The sequence below is a fragment of the Diplotaxodon limnothrissa genome, linkage group LG13, assembly GCF_057381915.1.
Source record: "Diplotaxodon limnothrissa isolate DT_005_m linkage group LG13, D_limnothrissa_male_GT1.1, whole genome shotgun sequence".
Classification (NCBI taxonomy): Eukaryota; Metazoa; Chordata; class Actinopteri; order Cichliformes; family Cichlidae; genus Diplotaxodon; species Diplotaxodon limnothrissa.
The window spans coordinates 33,320,276-33,338,652 of record NC_140608.1 but is presented as its reverse complement, the minus strand read 5'-3'; the positions used below and the strand labels follow the sequence as shown (position 1 = coordinate 33,338,652).

The 18,377-nt window shown below is 41.8% G+C and overlaps 1 protein-coding gene across 1 annotated transcript in view; it reads left to right on the top strand.

Annotated features, from left to right (window-relative positions):
- The window catches only part of piezo1 (piezo type mechanosensitive ion channel component 1 (Er blood group)), an 88,774-nt gene extending 70,845 nt beyond the window's left edge, over positions 1–17,929 (top strand). The window contains exons 41-54 of the mRNA XM_085368985.1: positions 127–262; positions 403–550; positions 1,103–1,255; positions 2,783–2,844; positions 6,046–6,204; positions 7,199–7,346; positions 8,184–8,372; positions 8,895–8,987; positions 9,339–9,508; positions 10,419–10,541; positions 10,648–10,727; positions 15,288–15,459; positions 16,501–16,642; positions 16,834–17,929. Of these exons, the coding sequence (XP_085225111.1) occupies positions 127–262; positions 403–550; positions 1,103–1,255; positions 2,783–2,844; positions 6,046–6,204; positions 7,199–7,346; positions 8,184–8,372; positions 8,895–8,987; positions 9,339–9,508; positions 10,419–10,541; positions 10,648–10,727; positions 15,288–15,459; positions 16,501–16,642; positions 16,834–16,962 (1,904 nt within the window). The 3' untranslated portion in view covers positions 16,963–17,929. The remainder of the gene's footprint in view (positions 1–126; positions 263–402; positions 551–1,102; positions 1,256–2,782; positions 2,845–6,045; positions 6,205–7,198; positions 7,347–8,183; positions 8,373–8,894; positions 8,988–9,338; positions 9,509–10,418; positions 10,542–10,647; positions 10,728–15,287; positions 15,460–16,500; positions 16,643–16,833) is intronic.
- Positions 17,930–18,377: the final 448 nt, after the last annotated feature.

Here is an 18,377-nt window from a genome sequence, read left to right as displayed (position 1 = left end):
GTTTTTACTGCTGGGATAATGTGTCAAGTGAACAAAAAGACAAATGTTGCATCTTCTAAAATATAATTCCCCCTTCCTGTTGTGCCGATTGTAGTTAAATCTCTCATCTGGTTTCGACTTTTCCAGTGGAGTCCAGTGGAGCTGAGACTGTTGACTCCAGTAAAGAAATGATGACGAAGAATCAAAAAGGCAGGAAGAGAGAAGCAGCCAGTAAGAGAATACAGGATGTGGGACACAAGATAAAACATGTCTTCATTTACGGGTAAGTGAAAGCTGCTCCTGATGATCTCTTAAGAAAATGTATCATTGTGCTTCTTGTGTTAATGAAAAAGTAATGTTAAAAGGTGTGGTGCTGTAGTAAAAGCCGTGTGCAGTGACTTAATGCAAGCTGGTTTCCTGCAGGCTTCAGAGTGTTTACAGGCCAGCTCAGGGTTTCTTCAGGGATATTCTGCACTCTGAGTACCGGGCTGCCACCGATGTCTATGCACTCATGTTCCTGACCGACGTCATTGACTTCATCATCATCGTCTTTGGCTTTTGGGCTTTTGGGGTGAGACACAAGCTCGTCATTTTGTGACTAACGGTAAAATACAGAAATGAAAACGAAAACTACAAAGAGATCAAAACGATAACATTTGACCTAAATCAAGTGTTTTGGAAATGAGACTTTTAACCTCAGTGAGATGTTTGCCTGGATACATAAAAGACAAACCCCAAACATCTGCCACACAGCTGGAACTGAATAGGCCGACTAACAGCGCCCTCTGTATGCCTCATTGTTCCTAACGGTGATCTCAACATGTAACAACAGTCTGACCTTTAGTTTGTTGTCATGGTGTCCAAAGGTATGTAAGTAAATTAGCCAGACTGTGTTTTATTTGTGGTAAGTATTTATATTTGTCCCATTTTTGCCTTTATTACTCCAAAGCCTTTATTTGTAACAATGCTTAAGTTTCATCAAAGAACACAAACACACTGTTGAAACTGAAGCTGAATAATAGTAAATGTCTTAACTATAAAAGTACATGTCATGTTTGGAAGATAATCTTTAAACCACGTAAAAGAGGAAAGCCTTCTCATTACTTTTGTCCTGTTTCTTCAGAAACACAGTGCAGCAGCTGATATAGCGTCCACGCTGTCAGAAGACCAGGTGCCGGAAGCTTTCCTGGTGATGCTGCTCATCCAGTTCAGCACTATGATCATTGACCGAGCGCTATACCTGCGCAAGGCTGTCACGGGAAAACTCATCTTCCAGGTTCTGTTCACATAATAAAATTCTTATCATTAATTATTCACATAGCTTCACGGGGTGATCCAAGTTCAGAGGAACAGTCCACAAAAAACAAGAAACTATTTTAATAAAACTGATTTAAATGTGATCTTTCTCCCATTCAGAGTCATCCTCTCTGTAGGGTGCTATTGTTAGTTTACTCCGTAGAAGCTGCCTGTATCCTCCTGTACTAGTGCTTCAGAGTGGCATCATAGAGGAGGGTGGAGAGCCAGAAAGGCCCACAGGGAGGTGTGTGGCTGTGCTCTCCGTGAGAGTGCTGAAGGACTGCCAGCTGCTGAATGCAGGCGATTGGAGCAGAAATCTTGCTGTAACCTTGAATGAACCGGTGATTAAAAATGAGCAAATCCTAAACTTTGAACTTTATTAGTTGATTATGGTCATTCAGCTACATCTTTTACCTTACCTGGATCTGCCTTTATCTGCTCAATCGTGATGAAAAACTAGTACATCACCACAGTAGGAAAAGATGCACCGACTGACCCAGTCAAGGGTAACTGCAGTAACTGTGGCAGGACACAGGGCATTACCAAGTTAAATGCTTCGTCTCCTCTTCATTGATTGTTCTCTTACAACTGCACCACAGAAGGATTCATGACAGGAAACGGCTTCAATATCGTGGTCGCCCTTTACACCTGTATCCCTACAACGAGGCAGCGAGGCTGTCGTGGCTACAGCAAAAACAGAACGAGCTTTACCCCGATCAGATGTGCCAGGTTGAACCTTTCAGTGACCACACCCACCCTGGAGAGTCAACCACAGCACATAAACCCTCACACGGGGGCCACAGGAGAACGGGTCAGCAGTCAGCACCTCGGTCGGTCTCTCCCAGAGGCTGTTATAGTAAAATTCCACGTTAAACCAATTCCCATTAGGGAATGCTGGAAAAAAATGACACGTTTGCTCCTAGTCTTAGTTTCCATGCTTCCAAACGCTTGGAAGTTGTGGACTCTGGGTCGTATGCAGCGATCCAGCTCTCGTGACCCAAAACAATAATTCGAGGTAGGTTTGAAATAGAAGTTTGTCTTTGCTCTCTGTGCAGAGTCTGGCATGAAAAGTGCACAGTGGTCAGAGCAGTCAGGGAGTGGTCAGCAGGTCAGTCAGTCTCTACCTGGATGTGCACCAGAGGCTGATCTTGAATGGGAGATTAGACACTTTTACAGTTGGGTATGATTTTCAGTTTTTGTGAACGTGATTGTGTCATATATCTTCTGTCTGGTCTCTTGTTTGTTGAAAGACTCTTTTACATAAAATTGATTTGAATCTTTTTTCTTCCTAAAACGTTGCATCTTTTAAATCCTAAAATCACTCGTAGGTTGCGTCAGAAAAGATTTTTTCTTCTTATGTCATTTAGTGCTTCTGTAATATTTGTTAGGATGGCATCTGTGGAGCCACTCACTGCTCATCTCTGCTGTTGTTTTTCACAATTCTAACTATCTTATATTATTTTAATGACATTTCTTGTTTTGCTGTCCTATTGTTCTTTCTCTCCAGGTGATCCTTGTTTTTGGGATTCATCTTTGGATGTTCTTTATCCTGCCCGCTGTCACTGAAAGGTGATGTCTTGCATTTACTGTATTATTTGTGATAAATTATGACATCGATAATGATCTGAGTCCTGCTTTAACAAAAACAACTCCTTGGAGGAGTAATGGATGATTGTTGACCAGCCTCTAACAAGTGCATGCTTTAATTAGCTGCACCTGTTGAGCTGTTTATTAACACAAATATATAATCAGCCATTTCCATGCTCAAGCTGCAACTACATGCATGTAGGTATGCAGACATGGTGAAGATGATCTGCTGAATCTTAGGAAGTTGATTCTGTTCATCTGGACTGTTTTCAGTGACAGTTCGAGTCTCGACTGCCTTCGAGGTTTTCCAACCTTATAAACTGTACATTTGCACAATGACCCAAACTGACTAACAACAGGCCGCGAGGTCGGGTTTTATGGTCGTTAATATTAAATTGTAATATTCACAGAGAGTTGGGGAACGGCTGCCTTATAAGAGGGTGACAGTTGTACCCTCCTTCTTTCAGAGAGGATCTTTCTGTTTACATAAATGGCCTCCTCGACTTGATTAATATACCCAGACATAACCATCCCCCGTTTTGATCTTCAAAGCAAACATCTACCAGTCAGGGATCAAATTACTGACTGCTGCACTCGGCATGTCAGTGTGTCCTCGGTACAAAACCCCGAGTTGTCCCAACGCATCCATGGAAGTGTGAGGTGTGTGTGCTTAGGCCTAGAAGCACTACAAGCCTTATGTGGGAATAAGGTTTGCAGTGAAAAGTGCTTTGAGTGTTCAGTTTGAGTGGAGGAGCTCTATAGAAGAACCATTTACTGCTTCAAGCTCATGGGAAGCTAGCAGCAATGCAAAAAGGCGATTGCTACAACCAAGGAATACTGCAGAGCATCTCTGAGTACGCAACATGTTAAACCTTGAAGCAGGCGGCTGCAGCCACATGGACGCCTCCTGTGGCCAGAGTTTACATGGGCTCATCCAGGGAAGCCTGGATAAACCACCCACCCGTCTGCCAGCCAGACTCTCTCTGCTCTGAGCTTACCACCCTGCAGTGGGAAACAGACTTTTTAATGGGAAATATAAGTCATGTTTCTAAAACTAAAAAGTGCTACAAAAGAGACAAAGTATTAAAAAAAGAGCCTCAAAGAAAATTATTGGAAGAAATAGGAAGTGAGATCTGGACTCTGAAACAGTGACCCCAGATGGTTTTCCAGCTGATTTATACAAGAAATTCAGAATAACGTAGAAAATAAGATCTAAGAAAGCAGCTCTGCACGTGTTTGATCAGGGTTACTTGTTTCTGACAGCGGTCAGACGGGTCACAGAGGCTGCAGGTGAAAGTGTTGGACTGTTCCCGGCTGTTCTCTTTGTCTTTAAGATTTGTGGCGTGAGTGACTTTAAAGGTGTACAAACTTGTATCCCTTTGCTTTACGTGTGTGATTGCTGTGTGTCATGGCACAGGTGAAGCGCTGGGCCTGGTTCATTTGGACTCAGGCACAATTCACAGCACCAAAGCCTGACAGTTAAGGATTGCTGCCTACATTAACATTTCTGTTTTAAGTAATTAACAAACCAGTAGCGTTAGGCATGTACAGCGTGTCACTGCTTCCAAAAATTGAAGACATGAAATCATTGTCTTCTGCAAGCACATTTTTCAGAGACGAATGAAAGAAAGCAAGCGCATGTCAGAGGAGTTAACATGCTTAAACTGGCTGATGCACACTGTCAGAGCAGGCTAGTGAGAGAAAAGGGAAGGGGGACAGCTGGGCACAAGGTACCCACCAAAAAGCCTCTGAGAGTTGATTATGTGGAATAAGGCAGCAGTCTTTCATTCTGCTCCCAGTCTAGTTGGGTCTTTCGTAGCATTGGAGGCCTGCTCTGCACAAAATCCTCAAAATGACTCTCAGATTCTCTCCATGGATGGAGCACGGACAGCACTGGAAATGCTCCAGGACTCTCACGCAGAGCAAACAGACCCCCAAGTATATGTGTTTGTGTTAGACAGTTTGGTGCATATTGCTAATGCTGAGGTCGCCCAAATACAAAAGAACAGGTTTGGCATCAGTGATGCAATGTTCACAACTTAGAATAATAATTCAAAGTTGTGGCTGGCGGGACACACGCTGCAAGATTGGGTCCAGTAGGCATAGTGTGTTAGTAATGGTGTTCATGACTGTAGTCCCAACTGGCTTCAGATCATCAACAAGCTTCTCCTGTAATCAGACTCGTTCCTTCAGCCAAGATCTGGCATGAAGCTCCAGACTGAGGCCATTGATGGTCATTTTATAATTCTTCTACTTCTGATCAATCACACACATCGAATGGACCGGTGCTTATAGAGTGCTTTCCTACTCTGCCTGAGAACTCAAAGCACTTCATACATACAGCCTCATTCTCATGAGTGCTTGTTTCCATGCTTAATGCTTCCTATGTAAAATTCACACTCCAATATCTGCAACAGAGAGCAACTTGAGGTAAGCATATTCTCAAGGATATTGTGCATGCAGATCAGGAAATCTCTCCTGGCTGTCGGTACTGGAAGTGCAACCAGAGATTTCAGTGAAATGGGTCATGACGAAACAGAACCTGAACACCTTGACATAAAGAGTGAATATTCAGTTGGATATTTTTTAATAGCCTTTTTGTCTAAATTGTGTTTTTTAAGATTTTGAATTACTAGCATTTGTTGTTATTTGTCCTGTGACTCTTGGTTTTGGGGATTGTTAAATTCGAATTATTGTTATGCAAGTCTCACAATGATATGGAAAAAAAGTCCCGTAAAATTTCCCCAAAAATGCAAGATGTTTCTTTTTTGCATGCTTCTTTAAATCAAATTCAAATCATGGTTAACGTTGTGTTTGTGCTTTTTGAGTCATTGTTGGGGGAGCACTGATACAACTGTGTAGTTTCATCAATAGCTGCGAGGTGGCCTGTCCCTGAGCTCACAGCAACCCAAGACCAAACATTGTCACTGTCTCACAGGTGCTTTTGCGTCTCCTGACAAAGGCATCTTTTGTCAGCAACTGTTGTTATAGCAGACCTACTTTGTCTGAGCCGCCTGTCCAGACTACAATATTCCTCTGGTACTTTGGCAATGAATGTCAAATTTGTGCAGTCACTCTCTGAAGTCACAATTTGCATTATTTTGCACTTTGCAAGCTGTTTTGCTGACTGTATAAACTGGTTTATGAGCTAAGTGTTATGTTCTTTCTCTCGTCTTGTCTTAGGATGTTCAACCAAAACTTTGTGGCACAGCTCTGGTACTTTGTCAAGTGCATTTACTTTGGCTTATCAGCTTATCAGATCCGCTGTGGGTACCCCACTTGTATCCTTGGCAACTTCCTTACCAAGAAATACAACCACCTCAATCTGTTTCTCTTCCAAGGGTATGTACACAAAGAAAGTGTGAGCTTCTCTGTGTTTGTCTTTGCTCTCTCCATGCAGCGTATTGCAGATATCTGTAGGTTCTTAGTCACTCTTGGTAGTTTCGAGTTATTTCAAAGAAAGCTCGTGGACTTATTTTACATTTGTGAAGATGTTTCCCTTCTTGACCAAGAGCTTCTTCAGTTCTAAAACATCTGACAGAAACTCCCAGTTATTTAAGTCCACTATTAATCATGTGAGTCGCCACTTGAGTGTCATTACCGTCACTGGCCAACCTCAACCCACCATCATGTCACCTATTTAAGTGAACAGGTGTGAGTGGGGACCATAACAGGGAGACACTACAGCTAGAGACAGCTAGGATAAGTTACTGAGAAGCATGTGAGATAGAGACCTGACCAAACCAGAAAAGCTTCCTGTCCAAATGGCTCAGATTTTGCCACATCTCCACTATGGCTGCCCATAGTGGACGTCATCACAGACACAGCAACAAGAATGAATGCCTTACAGCCAAAAGCAGAACAGCTGCACCTGAAGGTTGCAGCGGCCTTATCCATCCAACCGCACCATTCAGGAAAAGTAAACTATCACGTCCCTGAGTAAAGGTCAAAGTGTTAGTGTACTACCCAAAGGGAAGGGGCATTTCCCCTTGACCCACTGTTGTTTCAAGCTCAACCGTCAGATTAAAATCACCACACTTCTCAGTGACAAGAGAAGATGATGCCCCGCAAGCAGCGACAGGAAGAAAATCATTACTTGCCTACAACAATTAACCCTACATACCCAAGGGATGCTACAGCCAACATATGTGGACTTCAAAAAGGAGGAAGCCCGTCCCTCTTGAGTGAGAAGCATAAGCTCTTCATAAGTCCAGCTTAACATTATTAGTCTTCTTGCAAAGGAAAGACACACCATGTACGTCATGTATGTTTGAGATCAAGTGTGATAAATGTATGTGAAATGGGTCAGGAGTCAAAGCTGACTGCGTGTTTGTAGGTTTCGCCTGGTGCCGTTCTTGGTGGAGCTCCGAGCAGTGATGGATTGGGTTTGGACCGATACCACATTGTCTCTGTCAAACTGGATGTGTGTGGAGGATATTTATGCCAACATTTTCATCATCAAATGCAGCCGTGAGACAGAAAAGGTATGAAAGATACGAGCGCAACAAAGTCAAAGTTCATTAAAAAAATGCTCACGACCATTACACGTGGAAACCTTTTGAATACCAGCGCGCTGATGCACACAGGTGTGCACACGGGTGTTCACTGCTCGTAGACTTAAATCACAGCTTACTTGGCTGCTACTTCAAAGCACATTGTGCGCTGTCTGTCCTGCGTGCTGCACAACAACATTCAATATTCAGTATTTACTGCTGTTTACACTTAGCTAGATTAATGCGATGCTGTTGTGTTTAGTATGTTGCTTTGTTTTTTTTGCTTGTTTTCTCTTCTTCTTCTCTCAACAGGTGATCCAGGAGATTTGTTTCCCTCTCTCACTGTCCCTCTCCCCTTCTGTTTTTCTTTTCCTTCCTCTTTCTTTCTCCCTTTCCTATCCCTCACTCATGTCTGTCCCGTCTGTAACATCTGAAAATAAAATATAATAAAAACAAAGGTCGATCAAATGGACCAATACGGCAATGCCACGATGATCCATTTGGCAAAGTAAATCTACTGGGTATCCTTGTTGGTCTTCAGACAACAATTCTGACGGCTAAAGAACCAAATGGGACAGGCGGGGAAAAAATGCTCACGAATGAGTCTTTTTTTATATTAAACATGATTTAGTGCTATTGTGTTTCAGAGTATTCTTATCTGAACCTGCTTGGCGTTTCCGAGTTTACTGGATGGCTCCTCATAAGCAGTTTTTTTGTCCTGTTTTCTAACTCGTGGTTAATGAGATCGGGAGGACAATAAGTTGTATTTTTAAGAAGTAAGTTAAGAAAATCTATTTTTTTTAGTAAAAACAATCTCTTTGCCCTCAGAAATACCCACAGCCTAAAGGGCAGAAGAAAAAGAAGATAGTGAAATATGGCATGGGTGGACTTATTATCTTCTTCTTGATCTGCATCATCTGGTTTCCCCTTCTCTTCATTTCATTGGTCCGATCTGTCGTGGGTGTGGTCAACCATCCCATTGACGTCACAGTAACTGTCAAGCTGGGTGGATATGAGGTAACACAATCTTCAAAGTTGTTTCTTGGGTATTGATAAAATTGCTCCAAATTAATGTTAATAAATGATTAATTTAATTTATTGTTTATCTGTCAAACACATACGCAGACAGTATACAGGGATGATTTCATACGTTTGCTTGGTCTTGTATTAACAGACAACAGAAAGCAGAACACTAAGAACATAAACTGCTATTTGGCACATTTTAAGACTGTGCTGATTGTGATGAGGGATTAACGTGGAGTTTGGAAGGTAGCCAACCCCGAATGAAACGCCTCTCTGGATATGGTTACAGGACAGGCAACCTCTAACCAGTCACAGTGGCTGATGGTTTTTCCTTCCCAGTGTCACAAAATGCTTGCTCCCACGGGGCTGTGTGGCTGCTGTAGGGTCCTTACCTTTTCATCCTCCTTCCCTTTTTAATATTGAGCGTGTTGACTGTTGTTGTGATTTGGTGCTATAGAAGTAAAATTCGACTCTGACTCCAAACTGGGATCAGCCGTGTTCTTCTTCTGTTTCCAGCCCCTGTTTACCATGAGTGTGCAGCAGCAGTACATCAAGCCCTTTTCAGAGGATGAATATGACCAACTCGCCAAAGACTTTGAAGACAATGCTGTGCGTATTGGTTTCCGTTTGGTTTACCGCAGTGTACTGCAGTGTTACAGTATCTGCATTTGTAGCTGTTCTGTGCTCACATCGATTTATCTCTGCTTGTTCTGTGACACTCAGTGTGCCTCTGTCCTGTTTCACTGTGTAATCACACACCTGTGTTGTGTTAAGAGCATGAATTGAAAATAATTTCACATCCAGCATGTAATAGCACTAAATACCGGGTAGACAGACCGTTTATACTCCGTCTGCTCCATCCCCGGCTCGCTGTGTACTCTGAAACTGTGATCATTTTCTCCCTGTTGTTTTTGTTTTGGTTGATTTGTCATTAAAACTTTCTTCTTCCTTTGCGTGTAGGTCGCCATGCAGTTCATCATTCTCTACAGTTATGAGGACATTGTGACAGCCATGATTGAGGGTAGTTCTGGATCTGTTTGGAGGATCAGTCCCCCGAGCAGGCAGGAAGTCATTAAAGAGTTACTCGGTCCTGTTGACCTCACACTTCGCCTGTCCTGGAATTTTCAGAGGTAAAACAATATCAAACAATATTCTTCATCTAAGCAACATTCGAGTACATGCTTGTTAGAGAGGTACAACAGTTATTGTCTACAGCAGGGGTCCCCAATCCCAGTCCACGAGGGCCGGTGTCCCTGCAGGTTTTAGATCTCACCCTGGGTCAACACACCTGAATCCCATGATTAGTTCATTACCAGCCTCTGGAGAACTGAAGACATGTTGAGAAGGTCATTTATCCATTTAAATCAGCTGTGATGGATCAAGGACACAACTACAACCTGCAGGGACACCGGCCCTCGTGGACTGGGATTGGGGACCCCTGGTCTACAGCCATCTCTAAAGAGTGAGGCTCATTTCCGCCGGCGGTGGTGGAGATTTTGTTGATAGAAAAACGCACACAAACACCATCAGTCGTGGATTGGCCTGCAGTGTGGGATCATCTCTGCACATCTGTGATAAGCTGTTGATTTCATATTTGATCTGCATTCCTGTTCTCACCTACAGTCCTGTAGTAACTGAAAGAACAACAGTGCGGACACAAGCAACAGATACAAGCTTTTCATAGAGGCTGACAGGGCTCAGTCATCAGTGTTACTGGTCCTCCTGTGAGGTGGTTCAGACATCTGACTAGGATGCCTCCTAGGTGAGGTGTTTAGGCCAAGATGTGTAATATCCACCCGATGGGTGGGTGAATCTGATCCTGACAAGTTTATCGTTGTCTGATAGACACTCACTTTTTCACACAAGATCTAGCTTTTATAAACAAAGTAATTCATAAAGTAAATAATAAAAATGGGTTACAATGAAAGCATTCTATCAGATAGAGTGAAACACATGTTGTGAACATAAAGGCTCTCAGACTTTTTGAGCTCTGCTGACGTGTCACTGAGGCTGTAACTGTTCTGCTTTCCTTCCTCTCAGGGACCTGGGTAAGGGTGGAACAGTGGAACATGCCTTTGATAAGCATTCCATCGACCTGGAACCTGGGAACCCAGTCAGAGCAGACTTGGCTTCATTGCTGGTTGGCAACCGCACTGAGCCAGTGTAGGTTTTCTCTCTGGAGCGATGTTTATGTTAATAAAAGTGTTTACATTAATGAAAAACATGAATAGTGCTTCTTTTAACAGGCGCTGTCTTGTATTTCTTCCAGGCTTGTTCCCAGTATGTTTCCTAAGTACATCCGTGCCCCCAATGGAGCTGAGGCCAAGCCAGTCGGTCAGCTGCACGAAGGTTTACAGATTTTATATTATAATGATTACGTTAGTGAACAATTATTTATTTAGGAAAATTTCCACAAATTATTACTATATAGTACTAAGATATATGTATGATACAGCATAGTTTGAACAAGAAGCACAAAGTCACTCACCTAACAGGTAGAACAGAGAAGAATCCTTTAATTGTCCCACAAGGGGAAATTTGGTGGTGTGAGATGCTGATACTGGCTGCCAGCTCGGAGCAGCACCGGAAGTAGATGCACTCAAATGGGATACTGAGTGCATGTAAGAAAAAATACCTAGTGTATATGAAACAGTTAAAGAAAGGAACGACCGGAGCTGAAAAAATCTATAAGATACATGAGAATAACTGACATGAATAATAAAAAAACTGCAAAACAGGTTACAACGTTAGATTTTTACGTTACAATAGTAAGAAAAACGCACTGGAAGTATTAATATTATTGTCAATAAAATAAATTAAAAAAACTCCCCAATAGCAAACACAATGATCAGTGACAGCTTATTGTGAAAGATTTGAATGGTTTTGTTCTTAATGTTCGTCCTGTCATGGCCAACAAACCTGCAGAAACTCTTTGTAACTAGTGTAGCAAACTCCATATTTATAAAGGCAACAGATGAAGATGAAATTACTGCTATAGTGACATCATTTAAGTTTAAGAGATCAATGGGTTATGATGGCTTTGATATGGATTTAGTCAAAGACATCACTGGACATAAGGTGAAAACATTTACCTGCACTGCAAACGGTTTATTCCCTGGAAAGGTTGTGCTGATATACAACGCTGGAGATGAACATCTGCACTCCTCTAAGATACTGGAACAAATAGTTTGCGTCACAAAAAACAATGTTTTGTATGCAACACTGTGGCTTTAGAACCAACATAACCACAACACATGATCTCAATATGTTTGTAGATACACTCCTGCCAAAAACAAAGAATATGCTGTGGGAGTGTTCTTACAGCTTAAAAAAGCATTTGATACAGTCGATCAAAAACCCGTACTTAACAAACTACACACATACGGGCGTGGAGGAGTCACATTAATGCACATTAATGACATCTCTCCAATTTCAAAGACATTGAAAGTAGTATTGCTTAGTGTGTTGTGGAAGCATCTGAATGAAGTAGAAAATGAGATAATATAATAACAATGAATCTGAGTAAAACAAAATTCATAATATTTCGGGATCATACAGATTCTACTACTAGAAAACAATGAAAGACACCGTAGAAAATCTATAATCAAATCTCTTGGTCATGATGCATCACAAACTACTCCGGATGTCCCGCAGTGATCGTATTAAAGCCAAAACATCAAAGTCTCTTGCAAATTCTTTTTAAAGTCAAAGACTGCAAACATCATATATTCTATATTGTTCAATCATACCTGCTTGCATGACCTTCTGTGTGATATCTGGGGAAATGCTTATAAAACACAAATCCAGTATGCGCTCAACATGCATAAACCATCAAATACACTTTTTATTAAAAGAAATACTCCTAAACTTAAAGACTCGGTCGACCTTGGAGCTGCACAAATAATGTACAAAGCAGCAAACAAGTATTTGCCCCACAACATGCAGGACGTCTAATGCCGACTCATCATGACCTGAGCCAGTGGTTAGCAGAGATGGGCAGTAACGCGTTACTATAATCCGATTACTTTTTTCAAGTAATGAGTAAAGTAAGGGATTACTATTGCAAAAACGGTAATTAGATTACCGTTACTTTCCCGTAGGAACGCTGCTTTACTGCGTTACTAAAACCGTGATTTTTTGCGAGAATGTCTCACGACAGTGACGTAAGCGAGTGCGACGTTCGTGACAACAGCTGTGTGCAGATCAACAATGGATCACATATCGAGTGCAGAGAGAGTATGAGCGTGCAGCGTTTAAAGCGTGGAAGTACTGACCTTACTTTGAGTTTGATTCCATAAAAAGTGACAAAAACATTAGTGTCCGCTGTGCGTGGGAAGAAAACTTCTTTTTACAGCGAAAAAACCCCTAAACTTCCAACAAGCACCGAGTAGCTACGACGTGATGGGAAACTCACAGAGAAACTCGCGGATTCTTCCACTGACCGCGGCACACCTGCACCAGGGTAAACCTCCGCCTACCGTAGTCCTGCTTTACAGGTGAAAATAGAGCAACAGGACCGCTGAGTCTTTGGTTTTATTTATTTTCTGCTGTGTTTTACTTGCATCTATTTGAAAGACTGAGTGTAAACACAAAAAATATTTTATTTTATGTACTGGAATGTGCAGAAAATAGGTTTAAATGTTAAACTAATTTCTTCCAGTCAGAGAATGTTGCATATAATTAAATCTTTGCTTGATGCATAAAGTTAAAAGATTAAAACTAATAAAACAAGTTTTAAAAAGAGACTTTTCCATTTGATTACATTTTGTATGATGGATTATGCAGAAAAAGTAGAATTGGGCTGAAAGATCTATCGCTTTATCACCTCTTCAGGTTGTAAATCGTGTTTTTAAAAAGTAACTAAGTAACTAAATAACTAATTACTTTTGAAAATAAGTAATCAGTAAAGTAACGGGATTACCTTTTTGGGTAAGTAATCAGTAATTAGTTTTGATTACTTTTTTCAAGTAACTTGACCAACACTGGTGGTTAGTAAGGACTAATGTAAAATATCACAGCATTACCAGGGCTCTAGAGTGCGACCAATTTGGTCGCAAATGCGACCAAATTTTTCAGTGGTGCGACTAAAAATAAATATTTGGTCGCACAGGTGCGACCAACTGTTCCGGTAACAAAAAAAAAATCTCTGTAACTCTCCGTGTGGTCAACAACAGACACACATTATGCCCCTATCGTGGACTAAACCAATCAGAGATAGTCAGGGGCGGGACCTCTCTGATTGGCCGTGGTCCAGTTGAAAGTGCAGGTGGAAGAGAGAGGTGAGTAGCTTGAATAAAGCGATATCAATTCATTAACGGATTCCACACAAAGACCTAAACACGGAGCGGACCCAACACATCAGAATCAGCTTCGTCTTTCTCGGCTTTCTCACCCGACGGCCTGAACACGGACACGCTGTCGGAGCTTAGCGATTCTTCGGGTCCGCGCTGTGTTTACGTCTTTTTGCGCTGATTCTGAGCTGCAGGTTTTGCCTCTCTCCAACCAAAATTCACCGAGCCTGCAGCAAAAGAAGCAGCAAACTGCGCTTCACATTTGATCAATGTCTCATGAATTCCCTCTGACTTTTGCTGTTTTGCTTCCACCACGATAAAAATCACACTTCCTGCACAGCTCTCTCTCTCTTTGTACTTCAGGAACAGTTTCCCGTCTCAAATCTGTTTTCTGCATTATTCATTCGCTTATTACCCACCAGTCTAGCGTTGTTTACAGCGCTTTTTCTTTTTTCACTTAAATGACCTCGGACAAGAAAGCCTAATTTCTGCTGTTCAATACTGAAGAAATTTAAATTTCTTAAAATTATGCAAAATTGCAGAATATTTTTAAGGTTATCTGCTATAAAAAGCCAGACCAGGAAAATCTCCTTCATGTTTTCCTGTGTTTTATTCTCAGTTACTTTCACACAAAGGCATCTGCTGTGATTTTCACAATTCTGATGAAGTCTCATGTGTATCAGTACTGATAAATGATCAGAATTATAATATTTCTGACTGTCTGAGGCTAAATTGAATCAAATCAGGACTTTGAGAACCGGAATTGAATGGATTATAGAAATCAGTGATGATACTCAGCCCTAGTGAGCAGCCTAGGCCTGAGAGAAGTGGATGTACTGTAGCTGTGGGTAATAAGAAAAGATGAAAAGAACTATTGATAACTTTTTTGTTAAGTTAAGGCCTGATCTGTCTGAAATTCATAGCCAGTGCTCTGACACGGTGCCATCAATATTTGAATGCTGAAAAAGCACAGTGTATCCAGAAAACACATTATATGCTGCAGTAAATGCACTGCCCAAGTGTCCCCTCTCCCCACGGCCTTTCAGCAGCAGACAGCAGCAAACAGGTCGTCAGAGGAGGCCAAGATGATGATTAAGTTTTTAACATTTTCTACAATATTGACAAAGCACTTGAAGCACAAGTTTGTTAGTTAATAATTTAGAAATTAATATTGTCTGTATGGACTTCCCCCCCCAAAGAAAGTGCACATGTAAAACTGCGGTGTTAAGCGATGCGGTTGAAAAATTTGAGTGCGCCTAACTTTTGTGCCGGTACGCCTAAATTTTTAAAGTTAGGCGTACCGGTGCGCCCATGTCAAAAAGTTAGTCTAGAGCCCTGATTACAGTCACAGGAGTGAGTATGTGGAACAAAGATCCTTTGATAAATCATCACAACAGTTCAGTAAAAAACTGCAAATCCCTCACAGAGTTGTAGCAAATCTACATCTGTGGGTCACAGGCTTTCCATCCATGCTCCAACTCAAAATCCCCAAATTTGGAGTATTTGGAGTATACCTCAAACACTAGGCAAAATAAAACAGTCACAGGCTCGATGTCAGCATCCAGATATTTTACTCCTTAACATATGTGATATTGAGAAACAGATTGTTGTCTTATAGGTAATGAAGCTGGATACATGGATATAACCCTGTCACTAAATAGCAGTGGGAACCAGGAGTGGTGGGACATTGCTATTGCGAACTGTGACTCCTCACAGTGTGGTGTACTACCCATGGTCATATTCAGTGACAAAGTCAGTCCTCCCAGCCTGGGCTTTCTGGCAGGATACGGGTAAGAAACACAACTACGAATGTAGGAGTTCTGGGCATCAGTCAGCAAAAACATTCATGCAACTGAAACAGTTCAGTTCAATTTTTTTATAGCACTAAATCACAACAATGATTGCCTGTTTATATTGTAAGGTAAACCTTACAATAATACAAAGGAAACAGAGCAAACCCAACAATCATATGAACCCCCAATGAGCAAGCACCTTGGCAACAGTGGGAAGCAAAAACTCCCTTTTAACAGGAAGAAACCTCCAGCAGGAACAGGCTTTAAATGCTTTATGTAAGCCTGCAGTGTGAAGTGCTCTAACGAGGTGCTACTGTGTGTTGCCTCACAGCGAGCAGGCTCATCGCTGTGCAGCCTTTGTATGTTCTCCTAATGCTTGTGGGGGTTCCTTGGGGTTCTCTAGCTTTCACAATCCAAAGACATGCACGTGAGGTTAATTAGTGTTTCATAACTGTATGCGGGCAGACAAAGTCCTTAAAGATGTGACGAAAACAGCACTGTGTGAATGAATGTTTAAAGGTGTAATCTGAGTTGTCATTAAGACCAAATAATCTCGATATAACTGTGAGTCTCTTTCTGTTTACTCGCAGTGCTGCTTTACAAAAAAGGTGCTTGATCTCTATAGAGCTGTTAAGACGTTATAATTGCATTCAGGAAACTAAAATATAAGTTATAAGTTAAAGTTTGGTTTCTTTTACTAGCTGACTTCAGTGTAAACATGTAATAAAAATAAATACATTAAAAAAATTCCCCTCGCGCCCCTGCGGGTGGTTTATCCTTCAAGCTCGGGTCCTCTACCAGAGGCCTGGGAGCTTGAGGGTCCTGCGCAGTATCTTAGCTGTTCCCAGGACTGCGCTCTTCTGGACAGAGATCTCCGATGTTGTTCCCGGGATCTGCTGGAGCCACTCGCCTAGCTTGGGAGTCACTGCACCTAGTGCTCCGATTACCACGGGGACCACTGAATGAATGAATATAGATAGATAGATAGATAGATATAAATAAAATATAATGTAATGTAATTTTCCCCCTTCTTTTCAGTATCATGGGGCTGTATGTGTCTGTGGTCTTAGTCATTGGGAAGTTTGTCCGTGGCTTCTTCAGTGAGATCTCCCACTCCATCATGTTTGAGGAGCTGCCCTGTGTGGACCGCATTCTCAAGCTCTGCACTGATATCTTCTTGGTAAGTGTGCGCTGCATGTATAATAACACACATGCATTTAATGTAGACTCACCAATAACAGAGAATAATTAAAGTTAGTATTTCCAAATTGCTAAACGCACACATACACATTGAAACTACAAAAACACACAGTCGTGTCTGGAGCTGCGATTCTTTAAAATCCATGTCGACTAAACGTCTGTGTGTTTCAGGTGCGTGAGACAGGGGAACTGGAGTTAGAAGAGGAACTTTACTCCAAACTGATCTTTCTCTATCGATCTCCTGAGACTATGATCAAATGGACTCGGGACATTATCAGTCAACACCGAGACGGGCAATGATTGACTGCCTGAGAAATCATGTTTCCCTGGGATAAACTACAGTAAAGCACAAATGCAAAGATCTCCAGGAGACAATGCACGGAAGGGGATTGTTGAGAACACTCCACACTTACCAAGTGGACACCAGCAGACACACAGACCCTAACCCTCCTCTGTGGGACACATGCTGTGGCATATTTGCAGCTCTCTGACAACTTCAGTATACTCAGTACAGAGTGGACAGGAATGAGAGTGGAACTGCAGTTCATATCTGTTGTGCAAAGCTGGACATCATTTCCCTGGAAGGCAAAATCTGTCATATCATGTTGTGTGCATATGTGTGTGTGCACGTTACACTGTAGGTGGAGTCATTTTGCAGACAAAAACCGATGATAAGAAGAAGCAGCTGAAGTCTCTATGCTACATCAAAATATGCAAACTATAAATTAGAAGTATGTCAGCTGGTCACTATTTTAAGTTAACTAGCTCTTTTTCATTAAATTACCATCATTTACAAAAATGCAAACAGCTTAAAAGGGTTGGAACAAATACACTACAAGACTGCAAATCCTGAACGATTCATTCGATGAACTGACTGATAAGTTGGACTCATCAGGCCACACCCCCCTGTCCTCATCAGATCTGGGATTCTGTAACTGATGTTTTTATGTGTACGACCATGCTGTGCATGACGCTGACAAACAGTCTGCCAAATATGAAGTCAGTTCATGTGAACCCCCTGGAATTAACTTGGTGCCAGAATGTCTGTGCAACTAAGCACTAGTACAACACCTGTTTATACATTATGGTGAAATATACATCATAAAACACTAAATTTCCAGGTTAAAAAACTGTCACTATTTATTCTGTTCATGCAAACATTGTTGCCATAGATATCAAACCCATTGTGACAGGTTTTTGCTGTTCCACGCTGTCTTTACAAAACAACCATTTCTTTACTTTCAGGTGGAGAGCGCATATGTTTTCTCTTTGTTTTTAGATATTAAAAGTACCTGTTTCTACAAAAATAGAGTTCTTGGTTTTTACGACCTGGGAAATGGGCTGAATCTGCGATGGTGTCATTTAAACAGAAAGTTACTTTTCATCGTTGAAGAAGGAACATGGATTAGTGATGGGTCGTTCGCGAACGAAATGGCTCTTAGAGCCGGCTCTTTGACGTGAACGACGCGAGCCGGCTCCTTATCGCGAGCCGTCACGTGGGTTTTTTTTTTTTTCCTTTCTCTCAGCCTCTCTCTCGCACTTTTTTCCCGCTTCACTCTGCACGCCAGCCTTGTGCTTTACGCTGGGCAGAGGGGGGAGGGGCGGTAGTTACACTCAGTAGCACAGGAACAGAGCCAGAGAGAGAGAAAGAGAGGCAGGGACAGCAACATTAGAAAGGTATAGTAATCATCCACAACTATTTTCGGTTGCAGATG